Here is a 25772-nt window from a genome sequence, read left to right as displayed (position 1 = left end):
CCCCAATTTGGGGGCTGGGCCATGGCAGAGCCGCCTTCCTCCGCGACTACCGTCTTCAATCAGGAATCCTGTCAGTGCGCAGGGATAATTGATGTGTGTCTCGAGTCCCCGACTCACGCCCAGCTCCTCCACCCCGAAGTTTGACCCCTGTTGTCTCTGCTTCTTCCTTTTAACTTGGTGCCAGTTGTGTGGTGTTTTGGGGGGCTGCGGAAAGCTGACCGTAACCAAGAGCAGCTGTTTAAAAGAGCTGATTCTCTAGCTTTCCTGGCAGTCATTTGACTCCATTTTCTGTTCTGCAGTTTTGATCTAGCAAGAAGCAAACATCCGAGGTGCCCCTGGGCACCTCTTTGCCCTTCCCAGCGAGCTTCATTCTTTCACTGCACGTAGGCATTTGCATCCTTGCCACAGCTGAGTGGACTGACTCTAAGCGTCCCTAACGCCCTGCTCCCCTGCTCACACAGGTTGGAGTGAGGAAGGGAAGGGCGCAGTCTGAGACCCAGCTGGGAAAGCTTTGCTGGGACTTGCAAGCCCTGACTTGGCCTACGGGAGCTCCCGCCTCACCTCTGTGCAGAGCCGAGGATCAGAGCTGCGAGCAAAGCCGGAAACAAAAGACTGGGAGCAAACCCATCTGGCTGAGAGGCAGCGACACAAAGGTGCTGCTGCATAATTTATCACCGGAGGTTTTCTGGGGCCGGGAAGCTCGTGGCTTCAGGCAGAGCCTTTTGGCTGCGGAGGGACCCTCCCCCTGTCTGGGAGTAGGGCCAGGCAGGTATAGAGTAGGACACTGGGAGAGACACCTGATTATCACATGAAGTAAAGAAGCTTTGAGGTGCTCAGGGTCTCCAGTGATCTCTCCAAGCTCAGCAGCTCAACTTCCTGCCAGGCCTGTGCCGGTGGGGGGGGCGGGGTGCAGGGTGGCATGCTCCAGTGTCCCCTTCATTGGCCCCAGCCTTGGGAGCCTGACTGCCACATCTTTCAGGCAAGGATGAGGATGAGAGACAGTTTCTCTGTTGGATGGATCAGCTTCAGCTTTTAGGAGACCAAATGCAGATGCCTGGTTATAATATCCGTAGGTCTAGAGAATAAGGAAGGGAAGCCCCCTTCTCTTCTTTCCACTCCCTGCCCCCTCAGCCAGGGCAGTTTAAACAAGAAGTTGCAGCTACAGGTTCAGAGAGACAACAAGAGTGAATGACTCTGAAGTGTATCTCCCTCGAATGAGAATTTCTGCTTTTCTGGGAATGATCTCCTCTGGTGACCAGTTTTGCAACACAAACTGAGACATGTGATGTAAAAAAGTACAAATGTGCTCTGGCTGGATAGCTCAGCTGGTTAGAGCATGAGCTTGATAAACCAAGGTTGCAGGTTCCAATCCCCTGTCAGGGCACAAGAATCAGCCAATGAATGCATAAGTAAGTAGAACAAGCCAATGTGTTTTACACCGCCCCCCCATCTTTTCTCCCTCTCTCTGCCTTTCTCTCTAAAATCAATCAATCAATAAAAATTTTAAAAAATAAAAAATATAAATGTGCTTCTGGGGCTGTTGACATTTTTTATTCTTTTGCTCTATCCCTGGCACTGTGATCAATGGAGAGCATGTGTTTTCACATTCACTCCTCACAGTATCCTTATGAGGGAGGCCCCTGTCTGACAGATGGGAAACTAAGGCTCAGCAGTTTGCTGTCACAGAGCTATTGAGTAACCGAGGCTGCATTTGAACCCAGAGCTTAAGCTGTTAAGCCCCTAACCTATACCACCTCTTAGAATCTTTTAAATGATTTTATTTATTTGTTTCTAGAGAAAGGGGAAAATAGAGAGAAGCACTGATGTAAGAGGGAAACATCAAGTGGATGCCTCTCGTACCCGCCCCAAACCGCAACCCAGGCATGTACCCTGACCTGGAATCAAACTGGAGACCTTTGGCGGGATGATGCCCAACCAACTGAGCGCTCTGGTCAGGGCAGAACAGACTATTTTATATCCAAGCTCTTCCAGAAGATCTAGGTGGGGGGGATCCATGTTTTATCTTAAACAGACCTCGCCTCTCTGTTTTTAGACTTTTTGTTTTTTCCCTCCCAGGGAATCCCAGGGCATAAAGAATTACCTCTCAGGTGCTTTTTTGATAGACAGAGGCTTTAAAAGGCTCCCAGCAGCGGAGATGTGGTTTGTGGTTCCCTGAAGCTGTGCGTTTCTTGTGTTCTGAGATGTAGAGGGAGAGGAAAGAAGTACTTGGAGCAGCCCCTCACAGGCCACTGCCCGGTTCAAGCCCTACTGTATTTCCAAAATCTGTTGACTGAGCTCCTGGGCAGGGTAAGTAGGCTTTTGAGGACCTGTATGGAGGTGATGGAAGTAGCAGTAATGTAGCAGTACTTTATTCTCAGAAAGTACAGGGAATATGTTTGAAGACCCCCAGTGGATATCTGAAACCATGAATAGTACGGAGCCCTATATATGCTGTTTTCTTCTATACCTACCTACCTGTGATAAAGTTTAACTTATCAATTAGCCACAGTGCGAGATTAACAAGAATAACTAGTAAAGTAGAATGATTGTAACAACACACTGGAATGAAAGCTTTGTGAATGTGGTTTCTTTGCTTCTCAGAATACCTCTTTATACCATACATACGATGTGGATATGCTGGCAAAGGGATGATTCACATCCGGGCAGATGGGGCAGATGTGCTGGGATTCTGTCACACTGCTCAGTGTGGCACACAATTTAAAACTTGTGAATTTTTTATTTGTGGAATTTTCCACTTAATGTTTGCAGACCACTACTGACTGTGGGTAACTGTCATAGCAGACAAGGAGGGGCTACTGTGACAATGGCAACAACAGCTGCTTACTGAGTACTTGCTACGTATTATCTCATTTAAACCTCCCCAGAACCCTGTGAAATAGGTCCTATTGTTATTTCCACTTTACCAAAGGAGAAATGAATCCACTTCTGAATTGCTCTGTAATTTAGGCTCTGGATTTAGGTTGCTCTTTTCTCTGCTTGCCTGCTAGGAGTTGGTTGATGATAAATTAGGCCAGGATTTGAGGGATGCCATGCGCCTAGAGCTCCTCCAGAGAAAGGCAGCAAAGCGGGACTCCTGCTACCCTCTTTTACCTCTTCCAGTAGTCCTTCAGACCCCAGCTTAACTCTTAAATTGGCGTGACCCGCAGTAGGGTTCTTAGGCATTCCCAACCCCCAAACCGTGGTGTGTCTAGATAGGACAGTTCTCAGTCATACTGTAAAATGGTAATAGCAAGAGCTATCATTTATTGAGAGCTTACTGTGTGCCAGGCGTTATGCTAAGTGCCTTTCATGAATTAACTGATTTAATTCTCATAACATTCAGATAAGGTAGGGACTCTTGTTATCTCAATTTTGCCGAGGAGAAAGCAAGGCATAAAGAGATTAAATAATATGTCCAGGACTAGGTTGCCAGGAATTAGCTTAGTTTTGTTCCCAGGTGATATTCTTCTCCCTCATAACTTGGGGGGTTGACCATTAAGAACTTCTTTTCTGTGTTTAAGAATGGCAAGAGAAGACTGACCTTGCTTGGACCAGTAATTATGTGTCTTATGGTATCTGATGATAAGGCGCTTTTGAGAGGACCCTTCTTGGAGAAGATTTCACCAGGTAGATTTTCAAACCAATCAGGTAAGGCTAGCCTCTAGGGATCTAGTGACAAAAATAAGTAGAGTCATAGCATGTTGATGTCATGGTCTGATAATACAGTGAAGAAAGCAACTCCGGGAAGGAAGTGAGCTGGAGAAGAGCCACCTGAAGAAGAGGATTCCTATTTTCTTAAGTGTAGGTTAGGTTAGGAAAGAATTAGTTTTGTTTCTGATATTCTGGGCCTGTCTCTTCCTTTGAGTTCAGCTCTCACAGGACTCTAGCAGGTGCCCCCGCCCCTCACCCGCCGCCTGCAGGCTGCATGCTGCCCGCTGCCCGGGATGGCTATAAATGCAGCCCACCACAAAATCGTAAACTTACTTAAAACATTATGAGATTTTTTTGTGATTACGTGTCGCGATGTAATTAATGTGGGGCCCAAGACAACTCTTCTTCTTCCCGCGTGGCCCAGAGACGCCAAAAGGTTGGGCACCTTTGCAAGAAGAATGTATTATTGATTAATTTACTCATTTATTCATTTTATAAATTTATATTAATCACCCACTGTGCCAAACATTGAACTGTGCACTGTGAATACAAATACATAAAACTCTTGATCACACAATCCTAACTGCCCAAGGCTTCTGGTCTGGGAAGCGAACAAAGATTCCCACAGCGTGCTAAATGCAACCGTGGGAGGGGGTGCAAAGGGCCTCTGGGGTGGAGAGCAGGGGCTTTTTAAAAGAGGTTTTATTTATTTATTTTTAGAGAGAGCAGAAGGGAGGGAGAATGAGAGGGACAGAAATATTGATATGTGAGCGAAGCATCAATTGGTTACCCGTCACACACTCCCTGTTGGGGACCTGGCCTGCAACCCAGGCGTGTGCCCTGACCGGGAATTGAACCAGTGATCCTTTTGCTTTGTGGGATGATGCCCAGCCCACTGGGCCACAGTGGTCAGGGCCAGAGCAGGGGCTTTTAATTTGGCCAGGGCTGTGTGGGTCCAGATGGGGTAGCATCAAGAAAGGCTTCACTTCCTGACCCGTTGCTGCCCACCATTTCCTTTTTTAGTGTTGCTTCTGACGTTTCCCGTGCAAGCCCTGTCCTTTCCAAAGGGGCTGTTTATAGGCACCTAGCGCTCTCCAGATTTCAGGCACCTCCTGGATGAGGTTAGATCCGGTTCCATGTGGTTCCTTGTTGCTTTCAGTCATCAGTTTTGTCTTGCTGCGTGGGCATCCCTTTTAGTGAGACGCTTGCTGATTTGGCTACTCAAGGAGCTGAAATCAGTGGCTTGGTCCCTCAATTGGCCTCAGTGTAGTTTAGGGTAATGTGATATAACTTATCCTCATTAAATAAGGTTTCTATCCTCACCATTGCTGCTAGTGGGCAAGAGGAGAGCTCAGCATGTTCTAAGGAAAATATCCTTCACTTATGTGAGTAATGATTCCTCCTTTTCTCACTGCCGCCCTTCCACGCCAGGGTAGCTGTCATATTCCAGCATTCACGGGCCTCTCATCTCTGGTTCGACTTGAAAAAGCTGTTCTGTAGCTGTGTAGTCACTGTCCACCTTAGGTTCCCAAGTGATAGGTGTGGTCCCCTTCCACCGAGTGTTCTGCGGGTGGGTGGAGAGCAGTGCCTCTCGAACGTAAGTATGTCAGTGGAAGTCAGGAAGCTTATTGAAAGTCCAGATTCTGAGATCACATTAAAAGAATAACGCTGATCTAAGGGTCCAAGTGGGGCTGGTATCCTGGCTCTCCTACTCCCCCACGACCTTGGCCAAAGCAGGCGACCTGACCTGTTAAATGGGCACTACAGCAACTACTCAGAGTTTTCATAATGATGACGTGAGAATGCAAGTGTGTATGCAAAGTAGCTTGCGAGTTGTAAAGAGAAACCGCGAAATATAATTATTTGTTGTCAGAGCCCTGTTCCTTTCTGGACCAACACAACACTGAGGCGCTAGTTGAAAGGACTGCGGCTCCACACAGTCTCTGCTTTACTACTTTGCCTGAGGGCAAGAGGACTTGGTCTTTGGCCTTAGAAGTAACCAGAAGGAGAGGTTACTGCTTGAGAGCCATATGCTCACTGCCTGCAGGATCCAGCATAAATAACGCCCCTATTGTATTGCAAAATCTTTTCTTACAAAATCATAAGCATGTAACTCTGTAACATGACACTATCACACTCAAGAACACCATAAGACATTTTAGGTGAAATGTTCACATTGAAACTATAAATTATTGTACCCATGTTATTACCCTACCAACTGCACTCGAGCAGGTGTTCATTACTCCTGCTGGACCCTCTGTATGCTGATGGAGAATTCATAAAGGAGCCCTGGCTGGTGTGACTCAGTAGACTGAGTGCCGTCCTGTGAACCAAAGGGCTGCTGGTTTGATTCCCAGTCAGGGCACGGGCCTTGGTTACGGGGCCAGGTCCCCAGTGTGAGGCACATAAGAGGCAACCACACACTGATGTTTCTCTCCCTCTCTTTCTCCCTCCCTTCCCCTCTCTCTAAAAATAAACAAATAAAATCTTTTCTAAAACTTTTATAAAGGAGAGGGACCTAGAAGTCTCGGTGTTGTAAATTCCCTTTTTCAACCTAAAGGTCTTGGAAAATTCTCATAATAGCAATACCATTATGGGGAAACAATAATGAAGTGATTAAGGGCAGAGGCTCTGGGATTGACCTGCCTGGGTGAGAACGCTGATTCTCACTCACCCCAGGACCTGTGTGGCCTATTGATAGACTCCAGCTCCTGTGTCTCAGTGTCCAACTGTGAAGTGGTAATAATGATGACAGTGCCACATCCCAGGGTCATTGAACACTTTTAGTGACATGGCATGGGAAATGCACTTAGAAAAGTACTCAAGTACCTGGTGAATACTCAGTAAATGACGGGTGTACTATTATGAAGCTTTTGAGGCTGCGCCAACCCTGTGCCAGTCAGTTTATGCGGGTTATTTAATTTAATTTTTGTTAAGCCCTTTATGGTACAACTGTTATCCCCATTTTATGGATGAGAAAACTGAGGCTCAGAGACAATAACTCACTTGCTCTCAGTGTAACAGTTAGTGGTAGAACCAGGATTTGAACTCTAGTCTTCTGGCTCTAGAAGCTGTGCTTTCTCACATAGTGCACAGTCTGGTATACCAGATGGATGTTTCCCTTCTTTCCTTCAAAAGTGTGCCATAAGAAGTTTGTAAGATGGCTGAGATTCTGGTAAACCTTTCAGAAAGGCCCTGGGGGCACATGGTCTCCCCAAAGCTGAACGTCTTGATCCGGGACAATGAACACTTTGGGGAGAGGTCTTTCCTGTTGAATTAGTCCAAGGTCCCATGCCCATGGAGGCCAATGGGAGCTCGCAGTGTGGCTAGTCAACAGCTTGCAAGGCCGGAAGCATGGCTGAGTATTCTAACTTAACACTTCTTAAAATGAACACTGAGTTTTGCCACCCGCAGGCATTTGTTTCCTTTCTTCACTCACCATTCTTTTAGTTAAAAAGGGTTAAAAGCTGTCCTTTATGATCACAGCCAGGACCGAGTGAAAAGACAGAATTCCACCTCCGGGGATCCCAGAGGGGCAGCAGTTGTCCCGAAGAGCTGACTTTCTGGAGACTAATCTCTCTGTTTACTGTATGAATGCCCAAGCCAAGGATTTGCCTGACCGGTGGCTGCCTGACCTTCACAGGCTGACGTTTAGATGTTGCAGGAAGTCACGACTCTTCAGCCGCCTGCTGCTGACTTGATGCCCACCCGATGGAATGCTTTGTTCCTCAAGTTTGCACGGGGAAATCAAGACTTTTGCTATTATTCAGCCAAAGTGGGGGTGAGGCCCTAAAAAGAAGCAGGGAGAGCGGGGGTGGGGGGGGTGGAAGCCCTAAGTCTCTGCTTTACTTCCAGTATTCCTGTCCAATTGCTCGCTGTTCCTGTTCCCCCAATCCTGACACTAGGGTTTTTAAAAGCCAGGCCTTTGGGAAAATCTAGTCCCTGCAACCCCACACCTGCACGCCCTCATCCTGCATTTATTGAGCATCTTTGATGTACCAACACATGAAGTCAACTTCTTTCGCATTCATCTTTTTGTCCGGTCTTTGTGGTCTTTCTACAAATGAGAAACCAGGCTTAAGAGGCTAAGCAATTTGGACAAGGTCGCACAGCTGGTCAGGGGGAATCCAGGCCTGTCTGCTCCATGTCCGGTGCTTTTCCAGTCTCCCCTCCCCCCAATTTCTCCTTCCTCCTCTCTGTTCTTGTCACCCCCTTACCCTGAACTCCTCCTTGGTACAGCCTCGCTTCCTGCTCTGTGGAGCTAGCAGTGTTTCTTAACCTCTACTGACATTCTGGGCCAGATAATCTCTTTGTTGTGGGGCCTGCCCTGTATATTGTGGAATATCAGCAGCATCCCTGGCTTTTATCCACTAAATGCCAGAAGTACCACCAATCACAACAACCAAAAATGCCATTACCCATTGCCAGATGCTCCCGGGAGGGAAAGACCATCTCTGGTTGGGAACCAGTGAGTTAGCCATATCTTTCTTCTCCATTCCTCCCCATGAAGGAATCAGCGTGTTGGAGAGTCCTGCCACACGGAGTCCTCTGGAATCCTTAGTCTTTGCTGTTTCATCCAGCCAAAGTTCCCTCACACAGTGCCTAAAGCTGTGATGAGAAATGGTCACAGAGCCTCAGGGTCTGAGTGAAAAAAGCCCCACTCTCCCTTCTCAGTGCAGAACAGGCCCCAGAGGATGGGGCCGGGCAGCTGGGTCTTCAGCTTCCCTGATTGGGGAAGAGCCCCCTGTCGTACACTTGCAGGGAGACCTGGAGAGGCAGGGGCGCTGGCCTTGGGGTAAGGCCTTCCTCTGAGGTGTGGAGATGCTCCACCTCTCAGACGGGTTCCTTTGGTTTCCGCAGGAAATCCTGCATCTTTTCCAGGGCAGCTGATTCTCAGCATGTGGAGGGGGAGAGCAAAGTCTCAGTTGAGCATCTGACAAGAGCTGTGATCCTTTACTCCAGAAATGTACATTTTGCCTGTAATGTCTAGGGTTCACAGATGCCCATCCATCCATCCATCCATTTATCTAGGTTAGGAGCCGGGCTCATGCTCAACCTTGGGTTTATAGTGGAGAAGGAAAGGGACTGGGGGTTTCCTCTTGCTTTTGGAGGACCTGGCAGTACAACCTTTTTTTTTTATCCTCACCTGAGGACATGTTCATTGATTTTTAGAGAGAGGGGAAAGGAGCAAGAGAGAGAAGGAGAGAAACACCAATGTGAGAGAATCATTGATTGGTTGCCTTTCATATGCACTCCACCCTGGGACTGAACCCACAACCGAGGCATGTGCCTTGACCAGGAATCGAACCCACTACCTTTTGGGTTGTGGGACGACGCCCAACCAACTGAAACACGCCACTGGCCAGGGCAGGACAGTCTTTTATTCCAGACCCTAAACCCTGAGTCAGGCTGAGCCATTGCAATGTGCAGTGCGGGTACTCATCGAAGAGATGAGCCAAAAAGGGAGGCTGGGCTTGGTAAATAGGAAAGGAAGAGGGGTGGCAGCGTAGGAGCTGACTCCTTCCTACCCCAGCCTGGCCTGAGGATAGGGTCCTGCGAGGGGAGGAAAGGGAGAAGAAAGCAAGGGGGAGAGATGAGCAATGAGCAGTGGCCCCTTCTTTCCCAGCTGCAGCAGCCCAGCGGGTCAGATGAATGCTGGGAGGGGGAGAGTGACCCTGGCAGAACCTTTTGTTCCAGATGAGGCTGGAGCAGGGGGCACCGAGCCATTCACACGCCATCCGAGGGCATCCTGCTGGGCACTCTGGGGAGGGGGGCACAGCAGCCGGTCATGGGACTTGGCCAGGCAGATAGCTGGAGGCTCAATGGGGAAGCCCAGCTGCGTGCTGCTGAGGCTGGGGGAGGGGCTGCTTCTGCCATCCTTCTTCCAGGCTCTGGCCTGTTCCACAGACAGGAAAGCCTGAGTGGTCCCACTCACTGTGCCATGAGGCAGCTTAGTCCCTTTCTCCTTGGGGCCCACTCTTTTCAAAGTGGTTTCCCGTCTCAAAAGTGAGCTTTGACTGGGGGACTCAAAGCTGCCTAAGTTGCTTCCTGCCCCTGTGTGTGGATTCCTTACCCGGAAAGGGGGTCCAGCACTTTAATTCCATTCTCATTTCGTGCCCCTCCCACTCCAGGGCCTCCACCAAGGGCCTGGTCCTGCTCAGAGCCAAAAACATCCCTACTTCAACCCAGCTTTGAAGGGAAGGACATGGAGGTCTCACCTGCATCACCCCTTCTGTCCCCTGCTCCCCTTCCCGAGAGCACCAACTCTCCAGGTGGCATTACGAGACTCCAGGCTTTTGTGGGGGCTACGTAAAAAAGCCTGTCATGCAAGGGGGTGTCTGGACTACATGGGAGCCCAGAGTCAGAGGACATTGTGACCATTTGTGCCTTGGAGGAGGGGAAGTCGTCATTACAGGGTCTGCATCTACCTCCGGTGTCAACATGTTACCATGTCACCTGGGTGACAGTGGTCCTAGACTTGCCTCCTCTGCCTTCGTCCCTGGAATGGGCTTTGCTTGGGTGGGCGCTGAGCTCTCATTGGCTCCTTTTCCCTGTGCCCAGGCCAAGCCAGCAGCTCCGAGTGTGCTTGCGGCCGCAGCCACTTCACCTGTGCAGTCAGTGCCCTGGGTGAGTGCACCTGCATCCCCGCACAGTGGCAGTGCGACGGAGACAACGACTGCGGGGACCACAGCGACGAGGACGGCTGTAGTAAGACCCTCCCCACTGGGCGGTGGGGGTGGTAGAAGAGGAACCCTGCCGGCGAGGGAGCTGGGACAAGTCTGAGGGAGCTTTCTGTGCATCAGTGGCAACGGGCTCAGAGCCTTGGACACTTGCGAGGATGACAGACAAGACAGATAGGTGGTTTCCTCACAATATACGTGGCTCCAACCCTTGTGTGTTTCCCAAGTGTCCATGCGTATATGTCCAGTAACTTTGAAACAAGCTCGAAACTACAGGCAGTCTCTATAAACAGAGCTGTTTGTGTATTTGTTCCGCATGTTGGTACATCTTTAATGTGCGTGCTATACACGAATGCAGGTTATTTCTCTTATATTAATCTGTGTAATCACATATTTTAATAATATAAACTTTGCGAGAAACCTTATATTCTCTTTAAATCTCCTTTCTCCTCTAGTGTAATAACATATGCACAACCGGCTAGAGGGCCCCGTCTTGGATACATAGAAACCCCACTGCTGAGTCAGTTGTCTGGGTTTGGGGGTGCAACCTGCAGCACCTACTTCTGAGGGTGGCTAATTAGTCTAATAAGAATGAAGCTACAACCTGGACCTTATTAACCCGAACCATTTCAGCTAATTGCAGTGGTGTTAAATGGCTCACTTTCATGTTGTGCTTTCACGAGCATTGTCTCCAAAGACCTCTTCGAGTGGAGTGTAATTACCCTCATTTTACAGTCGAAGAACCTGCAGCTCAGAGGGAGGAACTGACTTGCTCGATGCGATAAGTAAGGAGTTTTAGGACTAGAAATTGAGCTGAGATGTGTTGATTATTGTTTAACAAGAGGAAAGGAAAAAAATACACTTCTTTCACTTGCTCGTGTGTTTCTCACTGCTTTCTTAGTGGGTTTGAGCTCCTTGGGCTGTTCTACCTTGTGAACTCCTCACCACCTGCTAATACGCTCACTTCTTTGCTACAGTTTCTGCTTTGCTTCTCCATCAGCTGGGGGCAGGTGCAGGAATCTGAAGGAGGATCGTAATTCAGACAGCCCGGTTAAGCCTGCCTGAGTAAGTATACCCCACTGATTCCCTTTTTCCTTCTTTTCCTGGGACTCAGTGCTGCCCACCTGCTCCCCTCTTGACTTTCACTGTGACAATGGCAAGTGCATCCGCCGCTCCTGGGTGTGCGATGGGGACAACGACTGTGAGGATGACTCCGACGAGCAGGACTGTCGTGAGTGCTGGCCAGGCGGGCTCTGCCAGGTTCTGTGGGGAAGGGATTTTCAATCAGAAAAGTGATGTCCCCAGGCTCACATCAGCCTTTGGGTCTTCAGCTCTCTTAGACCTGGCCTTTCACTTCCTCTAGTGGTCAGATAAGGCTCTCCCCCCAACCCCCACGAGACAGCCACCTGCAGTGGATCCTGCCCAGAGCCTTGGAGCCGGGGGACCGCTCTGCTCCACCAGGCATCCTGTTGGGCTCCTGGGCACTTGCCCCCACCGCCTGCTGCAGCCTGACCGCTCTGTGCCCACAGCCCCCCGGGAGTGCGAGGAGGATGAGTTCCCCTGCCAGAATGGCTACTGCATCCGGAGCCTGTGGCACTGTGATGGTGACAATGACTGCGGGGACAACAGCGATGAGCAGTGTGGTGAGTGGTGCCTTGGGAGGCAGACAGGGTGGCTGGTGGATGGCCTGGCCATGGCAGGAGAGTGCAGCAATGACCCTAGCACTGCCAAAACCTTGAAGCGGCCAGGTGTCTATGTGTCTATGTGGAGCAGCTGGGGGGAGGCAGGAGGGGCACAGCAGCCCCCCTGGCAGGAGCCTCCGGGCCTCAGCTTTCCCCAGAGAGCCTGCACCGTATCTGGGGTGTCTTGCCAGCTGGGTCAGAGCCCCCAGGGTGGGTGTGGGCGGCAGTCAGGGAGGCTGCGAAGGAGGTCACTTGCAGGGCCCCTCAGGACGGCTGTCCCGCTGCATCCCCCAGACATGCGCAAGTGCTCTGACAAGGAATTCCGCTGCAGTGACGGGAGCTGTATCGCTGAGCACTGGTACTGTGATGGTGACACCGACTGCAAAGATGGCTCTGATGAGGAGAGCTGTCGTGAGTGACCCAGACCGCAGGCTGTTGGGCTGGGAAGGGGCAGAGGGCTCCCTTGCAGGGGCGAAGGGCCAGGCTGAGGAGTGCTTGTGGAGTGGAGGGTGGGTTCTTAAGAAGCAGCTCCTCCTAGGCTGAGCTCGGGTGGAAGCAGTTTCCCCAGATGGAAGGGGAGGCCCCCCTTTGGTCTGCCTGAATATGGGGGTCTAAAAGGACCACCTTCTATGCCACCTGGTGACATCTCACTTGTGGAAGGCACCCAGCTTGAGCGTCCTGCCCCTTGGAGGAGTCGGGGCCCCTCTCCTCTGCCCAGGCCTGAGTGTACACCCCTCCCCACCCCTGCCATCCCATCCAGCCTCAGCAGTGCCAGCGCCCCCCTGCAACCTGGAAGAGTTCCAGTGTGCCTACGGCCGATGCATCCTCGATATCTACCACTGTGATGGCGATGATGACTGCGGAGACTGGTCGGACGAGTCTGACTGCTGTGAGTGCTCTAGCCAGCTGGGTGGAGGAGGGGAAGAGGCCCTGCTGGGCTGCCCAGGCACAGGTGCCAGGTGGGGCAGAAGCACTGGAGAGGACTTTCTGGATCCCCTGGTCCTTCTTGGGCAGAGATGGCAGAGCCAGAGTGCTAGGGCCGTGGCTTCTGGTCCTCTACGGGGCACTCGGTGCACGGACTGGCCAGAGACAGAAGCTTGACATGTCTCCCCAGCCTCCCACCAGCCCTGCCGCTCTGGGGAGTTCATGTGTGACAGCGGCCTGTGCATCAACGCCAGCTGGCGCTGCGATGGCGACGCAGACTGTGACGACCAATCTGATGAGCGCAACTGCAGTGAGTAGGGTACAGGGCTGCGGGTCTAAGCCGAAGGTCTATAATTAATCTAATTATACAGATTAATATAAGGTCCACAGGTTGTGCACTGCACGGGGTGCTGTGTCCAAGGGGATGCCAATCACGTAGTAGCCGCGAATCCTCTAATTGCATAGATTTATATATTCACCATGGTGGTTTTCCAGCAGGTGGCAGTAAAGCATCTTGAGAAAAGGGCCCCTTTTTCTGATTCACGCAGAGATGCCCCATAGACCAGCCAGGACACTGGGGTCAGATGGAGCAGCGTGGGTGCTGGCATAAAGTGCACTTTTGGGTAACGGGTGGTGCTTTGGGCTGAAATGGGGCCAGCCTTTTATTAGGCCTTTGCTTTCCCAGCCACCTCAATGTGTACAGCCGAGCAGTTCCGCTGTCGGTCAGGCCGCTGCGTCCGCCTGTCCTGGCGCTGTGATGGCGAGGATGACTGTGCGGACAACAGCGATGAAGAGAACTGTGAGAACACAGGTAGAGTCTCCCAGGGGTTCCCCCAGACTGCTTAGTCTATAGTCAGGGTGAAGGGCAGGTGGAAAGCGGGTGTCATGGCTGCCGTTTCGGTTGGGCCCAGGTGATGCTCTAGTCACTCCTCTTCATGGCCTAGATTTTTTCTGCCTTTCCCAGTAGCAACATCAAATCCAGGTGTATTCACTGGCCTGCAGCCTTATGGCCTGTAATGAAATGTCAGAGCTGTGGGTTTCAGTCGCCTCTCACATTGCACCTCACACATAGCTGGTGCATGTTGCTCTGTCCCAGGGAGCAAGGACCACTCTCTGTGACCTGACAGCCCCCATGCCCACTGCCCCGGCCACTCCGGGTGCTAGGTGCACAGAAGCACTCTCTCACTCTGTCCCACATCCCTCACCATCCACCGTGGTGTCCTGGGGAGAAAGGCTAAAGCAGACGCTCAACCAGCCCTGTCTGAGCTGTTTCCTGGCTTGGACCCTGACCCTCCCACCTTGAGTCTCATCTGTCTCCAGCTTGCCTTAGAAAATAACAGGCTCCCATCCCTTTGTTGACCCAAGCCATGCCCTGCTGTGACCTGACTCTGCCTGCCTTCCACCTTCCTTCCCTCCTTTGCTAGGAAGCCCCCAGTGTGCCTCGGACCAGTTCCTGTGTTGGAATGGGCGCTGCATCGGCCAGAGGAAGCTGTGCAATGGGGTCAATGACTGTGGTGACAACAGTGATGAAAGCCCACAGCAGAACTGCCGTGAGTGTCCCCAGTGGGCGAGCCTGGCCCATGGTTTGTGGCTGAACCCCACCCATACAGTTCAAAAAGAATCCTCCCCAGGGACTTGAGCAGCCCCAGGAGCTGTTCTTCGTGGTCCAGGTGGAATGCCAAGTTGGCTGTCTGGGGGAGGATTCTGGGCTCAGCTCCCATCTCTGGCTTGGCTGGCACAGGGCCCCGGACGGGTGCGGAGAACTGCAATGTGAACAACGGTGGCTGCGCCCAGAAGTGCCAGATGGTGCGGGGGGCAGTGCAGTGTACCTGCCACACGGGCTACCGGCTCACAGAGGACGGGCGCATGTGCCAGGGTGAGCTGGGCTTGGTTTGGAACAGGGCCAGGATGCTGGGCAGGGGTGGCAGTCAGGCAGCTGTGTTTCCTATGGGTCAGGCGTTTGACAGACGTGACCTCGTTTCATCATCACAATGACCTGAGGAGGTAAGGACTGTCCCCTCCACTTTGCACATGGGGAAACCGAAGCTCAGAGAGGTTTAGTAATTCATTGAAGGCCACAGAGCTGGTGAGTAGCAATGTTGGGGTTCCAGCCCAGGTCTGCGTGACTTCGAAGCCTTAACCTCTTGTTATCTAGTCTTCCCACAAGGCCTGGGAAATAGATGGGGATGTGGGCAGGGAAGCAGCCAGTCAGCCAGGGAGGAGAGGTGTGAGGATGGCAGAAGAAAGAGCTCCTGACCTGCCTGGTCCCCACAGATGTGAATGAATGTGCCGAGGAAGGGTATTGCAGCCAGGGCTGCACCAACAGTGAAGGGGCTTTCCAGTGCTGGTGTGAGGCAGGCTACGAACTCCGGCCCGACCGGCGCAGCTGCAAGGCTCTGGGTAAGGGGTGTTGGCCGTGTGGCAGGGTGGGCAGAGGTCTGTGTGCGGAGACAGCCGGGTGCTCCGGTGCTCAGCGATTTGCTGAGAGCGAGAAAGATTTTCAGCTCAGGAAAATGGAGCTGCGAGGTGCATTTTGAACCTCCCCACAAAAGCCCTGCTGGGGTGGGCTGTGGTGGGCTGGGCTAGGGGAGTATACTTTAGAAATACCCACATTTCTATACTGATGCCAGCAGCTCCTAATAGGCCAGGGGCCCTGTTAGCCGAGAAGCTGGGCTGCATGCTGCGGGTGCAGGCCTGGAGTCCAGTGGGGCCCATTTCTGTTGCATGTCCCAGGGCCGGAGCCTGTGCTGCTGTTCGCCAATCGCATCGACATCCGCCAGGTGCTACCGCACCGCTCCGAATACACGCTGCTGCTCAACAATCTGGAGAATGCCATTGCCCTCGATTTCCATCACCGGCGTGAGCTTGTCTTCTGGTCTGATGTCACTCTGGACCGGATTCTGCGGGCCAACCTCAATGGCAGCAATGTGGAGGAAGTTGTGTCTACCGGGCTCGAGAGCCCAGGTAGGGAGCCAGGCTCGTGGGGTGGGGCAGGGCCATGCCGTGTGCAGAGCTGCCAGGGAAGGGTCAACCTGGAGGTTTGCAAACCTTAGGCAACGGAGCATCTTTTTCTTCTGGCGAAATCTTGGATGGAGCTAATATGGATAGCATTTGTTAGTATACATTAATTTTACAAGTTCATATTTGTATCATTCTCATTATTGAGCTCAGTGAGTTAGAATAATGAGACTATTTTGATGAAGATCATTATTTGAAATCAGAGCTATATAGATGAGGATTACACTTCTCTATCAGCTTTTCCATCTGGCTTAGTTCTGAATTTTGTTTTGATTGCTTAGAATTAAGAGTATCCTGATCAACTCAAATTAATATGCCCACATGTTTACAGATGAAAAAACCACAGATTACTGTGCGGTCTTGGGCCGTTCAATGAGCACGTGAAGTGGGTTGAAATTCAGTATTGAGCACAGTTGACTCGAATTATGGAACTTTTGAAGTGCCTTTGCAAAACCCTAAGCTGGAATTTGCAAACCCCTGGGCCAGTCCAGTGGAGGACCCGCCATGTGGGCCAGGGTGCCAGAATTCAGGGGGAGAAAGGAGTAGGGCTGGCTAAGAGGAGCAAGTACGTGACCTGGGTCGGTTGCCTGACTTTTCTGGGCCTCAGTTTCTTCATCTTCATGGGGCTATAGTGCCTCACTCACGAAGTTGTTATGTGTGTATAAGGTGGTCAGAACACTGCCTGGCCCAAGAAACTGCTTTGTGCCGGAGTTTGCTCTTGTTACCATGGCACAGAAGAACGTGGGCTGACAATCCTCGACAATTTCCCACTGACTCTTTCTACCAGGAGGCCTGGCTGTGGATTGGGTCCACGACAAACTCTACTGGACTGACTCAGGAACATCGAGGATTGAGGTGGCCAACCTGGACGGGGCTCACAGGAAGGTGCTGCTTTGGCAGAACCTTGAGAAGCCTCGGGCCATTGCCTTGCACCCCATGGAGGGGTGAGTTGTGTCTTAAGTTCCTAAATCCCTCTTGTAACCTCTAGGGACAGTTCCCAGGCCACTTGGGCCAGACCCTATTGGGGAGCATCTTCACAGTGCAGCGCCCACAGCATGGGCTGTGCACCCAGGCCACCCGGGTTTGAGTCCTGGCTCCGCAGTACCTGGCTGTGTGGTCATAGGCTCATTGGTTAGCCTCTCTCTGCCTCCGTTCACTCATGTCTACATTGGTGATAAAAAACACACCTACCACATAGCTGTGTGAAGACTAAACGAGATGATGACTTTTAAATGGTGTAATACACATCAGAGAAGTGGTAGAAGCTTAGTATTTTTATTAGTAGCCCATAAGGTTGAGCTAATTGATAATAACTTTATTATTGAAAGAAAAGCCTCCTGAAATAGAAGGTGTTAGCCTCTGGTTTTTAAAAATCAATGCAGTCCATGGAAGGGAGTATCCTCTGGGACCCTGCAGTCATAGGTCAGCTACTTTAGAAAGTGTGTGTGTTCGTGTTTGTGTGTGTGTGTGTGTGTGTAAAATACAAAAGGTGGTGGTGGAGATTATGACAAAGAATGAAGTGCTTTTCCTAATATAACATTAGATTGTTGATTCCACGAGGGTTGGAATTTTTGTCTGTTGTTCCCTGCTGTACTCTCAGCACCCACGATAGTGTCCTGCCCATAGCAGGTGTTGCAAAAAGAAATTGTTAAATGAGTAAATGCTGTCTAGAGACACTTCAGTTTAAACAGTTCAAAACACTCTCCAACCAAGCAAAATGTATCTCCCATCAGCTGGAGCTACCTGCACGCGCCCCTTGCCTGTTTACTGTCCCCGTTACCTGTCCTCCCTCTGCTGTCTCAGCATCCTCTCCCCTCTTCCTAGTACCATTTACTGGACAGACTGGGGCAACACCCCCCGCATCGAAGCCTCTAGCATGGATGGGTCTGGACGCCGCATCATTGCCGATACCCACCTCTTCTGGCCCAATGGCCTCACCATTGACTACGCTGGGCATCGCATGTACTGGGTGGACGCTAAGCACCACGTCATCGAGAGGGCCAATCTGGATGGGAGTCACCGCAAGGCTGTCATTAGCCAGGGTGAGGCACTTCCTCCACTCTCCATCTCCGTCCTTTCTGCATGCCGGACCCCCAGAGCCTTGGCAGAGGGCCAGGTAGGCCACGTCTGGACAGAGGTCCTCTTGGACTTTCCCCAGGGCTCCCGCACCCCTTTGCCATCACGGTGTTTGAAGACAGCCTATACTGGACAGACTGGCACACCAAGAGCATCAACAGTGCCAACAAATTTACTGGCAAGAACCAGGAGATCATTCGCAACAAACTCCACTTCCCCATGGACATCCACACCTTGCACCCCCAGCGCCAGCCCGCAGGTAAAAAACTGCCCACCTGGTGAACCTCTGGTGCCTCTGAGAATCTTCCCTGCACCTGTTCCATTTTCCATTGTTTCCGGCCAGGAAATTAGAGGCTGGCACTGACGTGGGCTAGTTTCTCCCTCTGCTGGACATTCAGGGTGGTGCAACATCTAGATCCCGTGTCCCTGTCCAGTTCACACAGATGTTTATACAGCATCTCCCATGTGTCAGGTGTTCGCTGCTCACATCTGGGACTGACATAAAAAACAATAAGACAACGTTCCTCCCTCCAGGGAGCTCACACCTTAGCTAAACCCCTAGCCTTGGGCCCACCTTTAGTCTTACCTGACCCTCTTGCTCTGGGCTTTTTGAGCAGGAAAAAACCGCTGTGGGGACAACAATGGAGGCTGCACCCACCTGTGTCTGCCCAGTGGCCAGAACTATACCTGTGCCTGCCCCACTGGCTTCCGCAAGATCAGCAGCCACGCCTGTGCCCAGAGTAAGTGGGTCTGGGGCACCTGCCTCGATGGATGTGCCTTGTGAGGGTGGGTGGAAGGAACAGGGATATGAATTTGAGGGATGGCCTGTTGTGGGGTGGAGCCAGGCTCCTCAGGTAGCCCCTGGAGAGGAAGGACGGATGAGGCCAAGGGCTCCTAGGTCAAAGCTGAGGGCTGAGGCCCCAGGAGTAGTCCCTCAAGGTTCAGTGACACCACCCAGTCAAGCACGGACACCTGCCACCAGGCTGCTTTATCATTTTACCGGGTAGGCTGCTCTTTCTGTCGGCAGCCAGAGGGCGCCAGTCCCTTAGGAAGCAGGGAATGGACAGTCTCACCCTGTTAGACTCTTTCAGCCCCTAATCCAGAGAGCCAAGGTTAGGACTTCTGATGATGCTTGATATACGCAGGCCCTGGATAAGTTCATGCCTAATGGCAAAAGACAGTGAGATTCCTCAGTCGCTCCTTGAACTGCCACTTAGTCTTCCTTTAAGCTCTTGCAGGGGCATTGTCTTAAGAGGGTGGCCCCGTCTAGCTCAGAGAGTCTGGAGAGGCATGATGCAGGCACATGGCATCACCAGCGCGGGGCCCAGGGTAATTCCTCACATGTCAGCAGTTTCCCTTACTTACCACCATATACCCGCTGACCCCCTTATCTCTAGCGAAAATCAAATTTCTCTTGGGATCTGGGTCCTTTCCAGAGAGGAAGGAAACTATTCAGAGGAACAGGGGCGATATTTATTCAACACACATTGATTGAAAACCCAGTTTCCTCGCATTCTTTTGTGCCCAGCTCTTCCCTATTGTCTTACTGAGGGACAAGAGGTTTCCCCAGGAGCTTCCCCTTAAAGGTTTCCCAGATATTAGAAGAAAATAGTAAAGTTAGGTAGGAAGTGCCTTTCCAGGTAGAAAAGCATAGTGGGAAACCTTCAGACAGACCAGAAGAGGGACGGCGGGGGGGGGGGGGGTGGGAAAGCAAGCTGGGAAGAAGCTGTATAAGGGAGTGGCCAGAGCTCCTTCTCTGAAGTCAGACCTGAGTTCGAGTCCCAGCTCCGGGGTTTTGTAGCCATGGGATCTCCCGCAGGTGACTCCACCTCTCCCAGGCTCAGGGCTGCTCATTTAGAAAATGAGAGTAAGAATAACATGAACCACAAAGAGCTGCTATGGGGGTAGAGGAGACAAGGCAAGAAAAGCACCAACCAAGCCCAGTGTCTGGCGTGGAGTAAATGCTCAATGAACAGTCACTATTGACTAATAATGGAGAATGAGAGGAAAGGGTGTAGATGATGGAGCCCATCAGCCAGAGCCCTTCCGCAGATGGGAGAGCCACACAGGTGGAGGTGTGTGGGGGTCAGCTGTGACCAGGCCAGGGCACTGGAGGAGGTGGAGCAAAGAGGTGAGAACAGGTGACAGATGAAGCTGACAGACACTTAAACAGGATGCACTTCTGAGCCCAGGGGAGAATCCATTTCCGTTTGATCCTAAAGTCTGATTCTGCCAGCTCGGGCTGCCTGGTGCTCAAAGGGGGCCTGAGGGGTGAAGAGTAGGGGACAAAGGGCACCAGATCCCAGGAGGTGTGGTTGAACCAGATGTCACACAGGTGAGCGTCTGTGTCTGTCACCGTTATTGGATTTAGAACATTAAAAGAAGACCCCTTTCGGCCTTTGATCAGGTCTTGACAAGTTCCTGCTTTTTGCCCGAAGGATGGACATCCGTCGGATCAGCTTCGACACAGAGGACCTGTCCGACGATGTCATCCCACTGGCTGACGTGCGCAGTGCTGTGGCCCTTGACTGGGACTCCCGGGATGACCACGTGTACTGGACAGACGTCAGCACTGACACCATCAGCAGGGCCAAGTGGGATGGAACAGGACAGGAGGTAGGGCCCAGCGTCGGCCCACGCCCTCGGGGAGGGCAGAAATGAAGGGATGGGGTCCCCCTCTCCTGGGTAAGAGCTTCCCATCCTTTTCCCAGCCTGAGAATTGGCGAAGTCCAGGCCCCAGAGCTGGGGTGCGAGTTCACATGGTGATAGAGCTTTGCTTCCTGTCCAGGTGGTGGTGGATACCAGTTTGGAGAGTCCAGCAGGCCTGGCCATTGACTGGGTCACCAACAAGCTGTACTGGACAGATGCAGGTATGTGCAGGGCAGCTGTGGCCTGGTGCTTGAGCACTCCCCTTATTTAAAGTTCTGGCCTCAGGTGGAAGGAGCCCAGTGCCCCTCCTAAACCACTTTTATCTTGACCCGAAGTCTTTGGTGGGTCAGGAGTGGTGGGGCTGCTGCGGGGCTGAAGCTAGAAGCCCACATCTGACAGTTTGTCATGTGCCAGTCAAATGGCAGCTACTTGTGCTGTGTAGCTGATGCTTGAGATTGTTTTGAGACATTTCACATAAGGAAACTGTGTCCTTTGATTTTTCTTCCATCGCTGTCTTGGTAAGACAGACATTTTCTATTAGCCAGGTGAGTGGGAGAGGCAAGGGGAACGCCTTAAACCAGAGCTACTCAATGCGAGGTCCCTGGACCAGCAGCAGCGACGTCACCTGGGAACTTGTTAGAAATGCAAATTCTTGAGCCCTACCCTTGATCTACTGAATCAGACTCCATGGGGGTTAGGTTCCGTTAACAAGCTGTCCTGACTCTTTTGCACACTGGAGTTTGAGAAGCATTGCCTTGAAATGACAGGACAGAGCGGGCTGCTTGGGTTGAGAAAGTCTTGTTCTTCAAAGAAATGCAACTGATCACTTCCTTGAATTCTTTCTGGAAATTCAGTTCACTAACTATTCCTTGGACGTCTACCACAAAGTATTTCTTGAGCATCTGTTGCATGCCAGGCTCTGTGCTGGGCATGGAAGAAAAGAGAGTGAATGACCAAGACTAGAGTTTCTATCTTTGTCCCCTCATCCTTGCTAGGGACAGATCGGATTGAAGTGGCCAACACAGATGGCAGCATGAGGACAGTACTGATCTGGGAGAACCTCGATCGTCCCCGAGACATTGTGGTGGAACCCATGGGCGGGTGAGTACCTGCTCCTGTGGGGTGAGCCCCACCCACCTTCCAGACCTGAACGCTAGAGGGTAGTTGGGGTCAGCGACAGCAGCCAGTTCCTACGGGCACACCAGGCGGCAAGGGCAGCAGGAGAAACCACAGAGCACAGTGACAACTCTGTCTCCTCAGTGGACAAGGAAACCTTTACATGTTTTCTTTCTTCTTTTCTTTTCTTTTTTTTTTAAACAGAAAATAAAGACTCCCTGTAGTCTCACTTTTCAGCAATAACCATCGTTGACAGTTGAGAGTATTTTTTCATGCTTTCCTCTACGTCTATATATGCACTTGATGGTGGGAGTGGGGGGTTGGTTTAATAACGTCATGCTGCTTTGTAACTTTGCTTTTTCACATGACTATATGTCTTGGATGTCTTTCTACTTGATTATGAATATTATATAGATTTATATATTGTTCTTCGTGTTGGCTATATAAAATTCTGTACTATAATTATTTAACTTATCCAGTGAGGAAACATTTCTTATTTCCCATCCTCCCTTTCCTTCTGTCTTTATTCCCAAATAAGCCTTATTTGCCGAGCCATGGGCTCTGCCTGTAATAAGACCCTCGGTCACTTTTGATAGTGATAGAAGATCCAGACCCTCCAGGCAGCTCTGAGCCCAGGCTGGGGACTGAGACAGGAAGCTGGGTAGTCAACACCTACTGCAGGCAGAAACCCTGGAACCCTAGGTACTCTGAGTCCCCACTGGGTGTTGACTGGAAGGCTTGTAAGACCTCCCTTGTCTCTGCCCAGGTACATGTATTGGACTGACTGGGGTGCAAGCCCCAAAATTGAACGAGCCGGCATGGATGCCTCGGGCCGCCAGGTCATCATCTCTTCCAATCTGACCTGGCCTAATGGATTAGCCATTGACTATGGGTCCCAGCGGCTGTACTGGGCTGATGCCGGCATGAAGACGATTGAATTTGCTGGACTGGATGGCAGCAAGAGGAAGGTAAGGGTGGCGCTGAGGCATCCTCCCGCAGCCCTGACAGCCCCCAGGGCATCGCTCCTGGCTGGCAGCCGCAGGAGCTAGGGGACAAAGGGGCAACCCAACATGGGGCGTGTGCTGTTTCTCCAAGGCTGTGGCCGCCCTGTGAGCCCTGGGACCCTGCCGTCTGATGACAAAAGGAGAGGAGGGACTGGTGCGGATTGTGGGCTGGGCATAAGGGCATTCCTTGGAATCACTGCAATGAACTCTAATTGCACCACGATCTCTCTCAGTTTGTTTTGGTTATTGTTTATTTTGGTATAATATCAAATTTAGAGAAAAGTTGCAAGTCAGAAGAACCAATAACCAACATTTTGCCACATTGTTGTACCATTCTCTTTCTGTTGCTACACACACACACACACACACACACACACACACACACATCATTATTTTTCTGAGCCATCAGAGATTAAATTGGAAACATCCCGCCTTTGACCCCAAAATAATTCCTAAGAACAGGGATATTGCCTTACATAACACAGTACAAAGATCAAGATCAAGAACTTTTTTAAAAAGATTTTTAACATTTATTTTTAGAGAGAGGGGAAGAGAGGAAGAAACAGAGGGAGAGAAACATCAGTGTGTGGTTGCCTCTCATGTGACCCTCCTGGGGACCTGGCCTGCAACCCAGGCATGTGCCCTGACTGGGAATTGAACCGGCAACCCTTTGGTTCGCAGCCCTTGCTCAGCTGAGCTGCACCAGCCACGGGCAGAAATCAGGAACTTGAACAGCCATACAATGTTACTGTCTAATCCACAGCCAATATTGAATTTCACTCTGATTGTCCCTATGATGTCCTTTACAGCTTTTCTTTTTTCTCTCATAGTCCAGGATGCAATCCCAGATCACGACTGTGTTCAGTATCATGTCTCTTCAATCTTTAGTCTGAAATTCTTCCTCAGCCTTTTTATGTCTTTACTGACCTTAGTATTTTTAAAGAGTAGATGCCAGTTATCTTGTAGAATATTGCTCACTTTGTCTGATACTTCCTTGTGATTAGATTAGGTTATGTGCTGAGGGCAGGTCTACTATCAATACATTAAATGAAGTCATGTCCTGAGTCCTCAATGTGTCTCGTCCGTCAGCAGGCACAGATGTTGGCTTGTCCCATTATTGTGACATTAACTTTAACTGAATCATAAAGATGGTGTCCACTGTAACATTGCTGTTTTTCCTTTTGTAATTGATAGGCAACTTGCGCAGAGATACTTTGAGATTATATAAATAATACATGGTCTTTTACAATTGTCACACAGCCCTTGGAGCCAGGCATTATCACAGTCATCTCACAGATCAGCAGGTGGAGGCTCAGAGGCTTTAACCAGCTCAGGCTCCAGGTCACACAGCAGGCGGTGGTGGCTGAGCCGCACTCTGACTCCTCCGCTGAGCTCTTGGCCACGGCTGTGTCCTGTTGGGTCTTGCTGGGGGATGACACACGGGCTGGGTCCCTGGCAGGTGCTGATTGGAAGCGAGCTCCCCCACCCGTTTGGGCTGACCCTCTACGGAGAGCGCATCTATTGGACGGACTGGCAGACCAAGAGTATCCAGAGTGCTGACCGGCTGACGGGCCTGGACCGGGAGACCCTGCAGGAGAATTTGGAGAACCTCATGGACATCCACGTCTTCCACCGCCGGCGGCCCCCAGGTGAGCAGCCCTTGGCCCATGCAGGCTTCTTCTCAGCCTCCCTCAGCCGTAGCACTCACTATTTGCCCTCTCCTCCTCCCTACCCAGTGTCCACGCCATGCACTGTGGAGAACGGCGGCTGCAGCCACTTGTGTCTTCGGTCCCCAAATCCAAGTGGCTTCAGCTGTACCTGCCCCACAGGCATCAACCTGATGCCTGATGGCAAGACCTGTTCACCAGGTGAGTCTAAGCATCAGAGACCTGGAGAGAGCCTCTGAGGGAGGGACAGGGGCTCTCTTCCTTCCCTGTAGATGGACATCAATGGGGTGTGAGAACCTGTGAGTCCTGGTGCTTCTCAGGCTTAGGGGAGAGACAGAGCTTTTAGAAAAGAGGAGAGGTCCAGGACAGAGGACCAGAGGAGCAGGGACACAGGATTGGAGGCAGGTTCCAACTTGTCCTTAGGGCGTCTTCATGCATGTTCATAAAAGATGCTCCTTTCTCAGACACTTTACTTATATCCTGATTTGGTCAGAGTAAGTCACTTTAGTTCCAGCTGCCCCAAATCGCTCATAATAAATATTCAAATATGTGATAGCTATCATGTGATGGTACTTCCCTCGGATGAGGCACTTTTGTGAGTATATAACCAGCACAAGCTATGTGACAACCTTAATCGACACGTCCCAGAAGCGGGACCTGGCTGCCCAAACTTTGGAAGTCAGTGTTTCTCCCTAGGGGACGCTGCATGGTAGGCTGCATTGGAACCCTAACTCCCCAGAGAATTTAGTTAGAAAGGAGCTGTGAATTGCACCTCCACGCTGAGGGAAAAGCTCTCTTGGACTTTCGGTCCGTAAATAATAACCTCTTTTAATCCCATGATCTGTCTCTCTTGGACACCCTGGTATTGTCCCCATTGCACAGATGATAAAACTGATACACAGTTTAAGTAAGTGGCCCAGGATCTCTCAACTAGACTCTAACAGAGTCGGAGCATGAAGTTCCGTTTGCCGTACTCCAAATCCTCCTCACGGTGGTGCTGGGGTGACTGTCCTCTTTCCTTCTCTCCCCACCTGGGCAGGCATGAACAGTTTCCTCATCTTCGCCAGGAGGATAGACATACGCACGGTGTCCCTGGACATCCCTTATTTTGCCGATGTGGTGGTGCCAATCAACCTTACTATGAAGAACACCATTGCCATTGGAGTGGATCCCCAAGAAGGTCTGTGTGGCCCACCTTTCCCCTGGGCCTTCTGTCCCTGCCCCATAGCAACCACTGTCCTTTCTTTCCTACCCTCTCTGTCTGCTGGCGAGAGCCTGGGGCTCACCTTTCCCTCTGACCCAGTG

The 25772-nt window shown here is 51.2% G+C and overlaps 1 protein-coding gene across 1 annotated transcript in view; it reads left to right on the top strand.

Annotated features, from left to right (window-relative positions):
- LRP4 (LDL receptor related protein 4) overlaps positions 1 to 25772 on the top strand; it is a 45849-nt gene that overhangs the window by 4049 nt on the left and 16028 nt on the right. Inside the window, exons 2-23 of the mRNA XM_037027923.1 lie at positions 10213 to 10359; positions 11446 to 11562; positions 11861 to 11974; positions 12308 to 12424; positions 12774 to 12902; positions 13128 to 13247; positions 13623 to 13748; positions 14362 to 14487; positions 14679 to 14813; positions 15212 to 15337; positions 15671 to 15901; positions 16743 to 16899; positions 17780 to 17997; positions 18114 to 18290; positions 18649 to 18771; positions 20439 to 20647; positions 20820 to 20901; positions 21676 to 21781; positions 22563 to 22764; positions 24260 to 24449; positions 24537 to 24668; positions 25507 to 25647. Coding sequence (XP_036883818.1) covers positions 10213 to 10359; positions 11446 to 11562; positions 11861 to 11974; positions 12308 to 12424; positions 12774 to 12902; positions 13128 to 13247; positions 13623 to 13748; positions 14362 to 14487; positions 14679 to 14813; positions 15212 to 15337; positions 15671 to 15901; positions 16743 to 16899; positions 17780 to 17997; positions 18114 to 18290; positions 18649 to 18771; positions 20439 to 20647; positions 20820 to 20901; positions 21676 to 21781; positions 22563 to 22764; positions 24260 to 24449; positions 24537 to 24668; positions 25507 to 25647 — 3225 coding nt within the window. The remainder of the gene's footprint in view (positions 1 to 10212; positions 10360 to 11445; positions 11563 to 11860; positions 11975 to 12307; positions 12425 to 12773; positions 12903 to 13127; positions 13248 to 13622; positions 13749 to 14361; positions 14488 to 14678; positions 14814 to 15211; positions 15338 to 15670; positions 15902 to 16742; positions 16900 to 17779; positions 17998 to 18113; positions 18291 to 18648; positions 18772 to 20438; positions 20648 to 20819; positions 20902 to 21675; positions 21782 to 22562; positions 22765 to 24259; positions 24450 to 24536; positions 24669 to 25506; positions 25648 to 25772) is intronic.

The sequence above is a fragment of the Sturnira hondurensis genome, unplaced genomic scaffold (assembly GCF_014824575.4).
Source record: "Sturnira hondurensis isolate 20B ecotype Veracruz unplaced genomic scaffold, ASM1482457v3 Scaffold0019433, whole genome shotgun sequence".
NCBI classification, from domain to species: Eukaryota; Metazoa; Chordata; class Mammalia; order Chiroptera; family Phyllostomidae; genus Sturnira; species Sturnira hondurensis.
The sequence above is the reverse complement of the archived record's forward strand: the minus strand, read 5'-3'. Positions and strand labels throughout refer to the sequence as shown.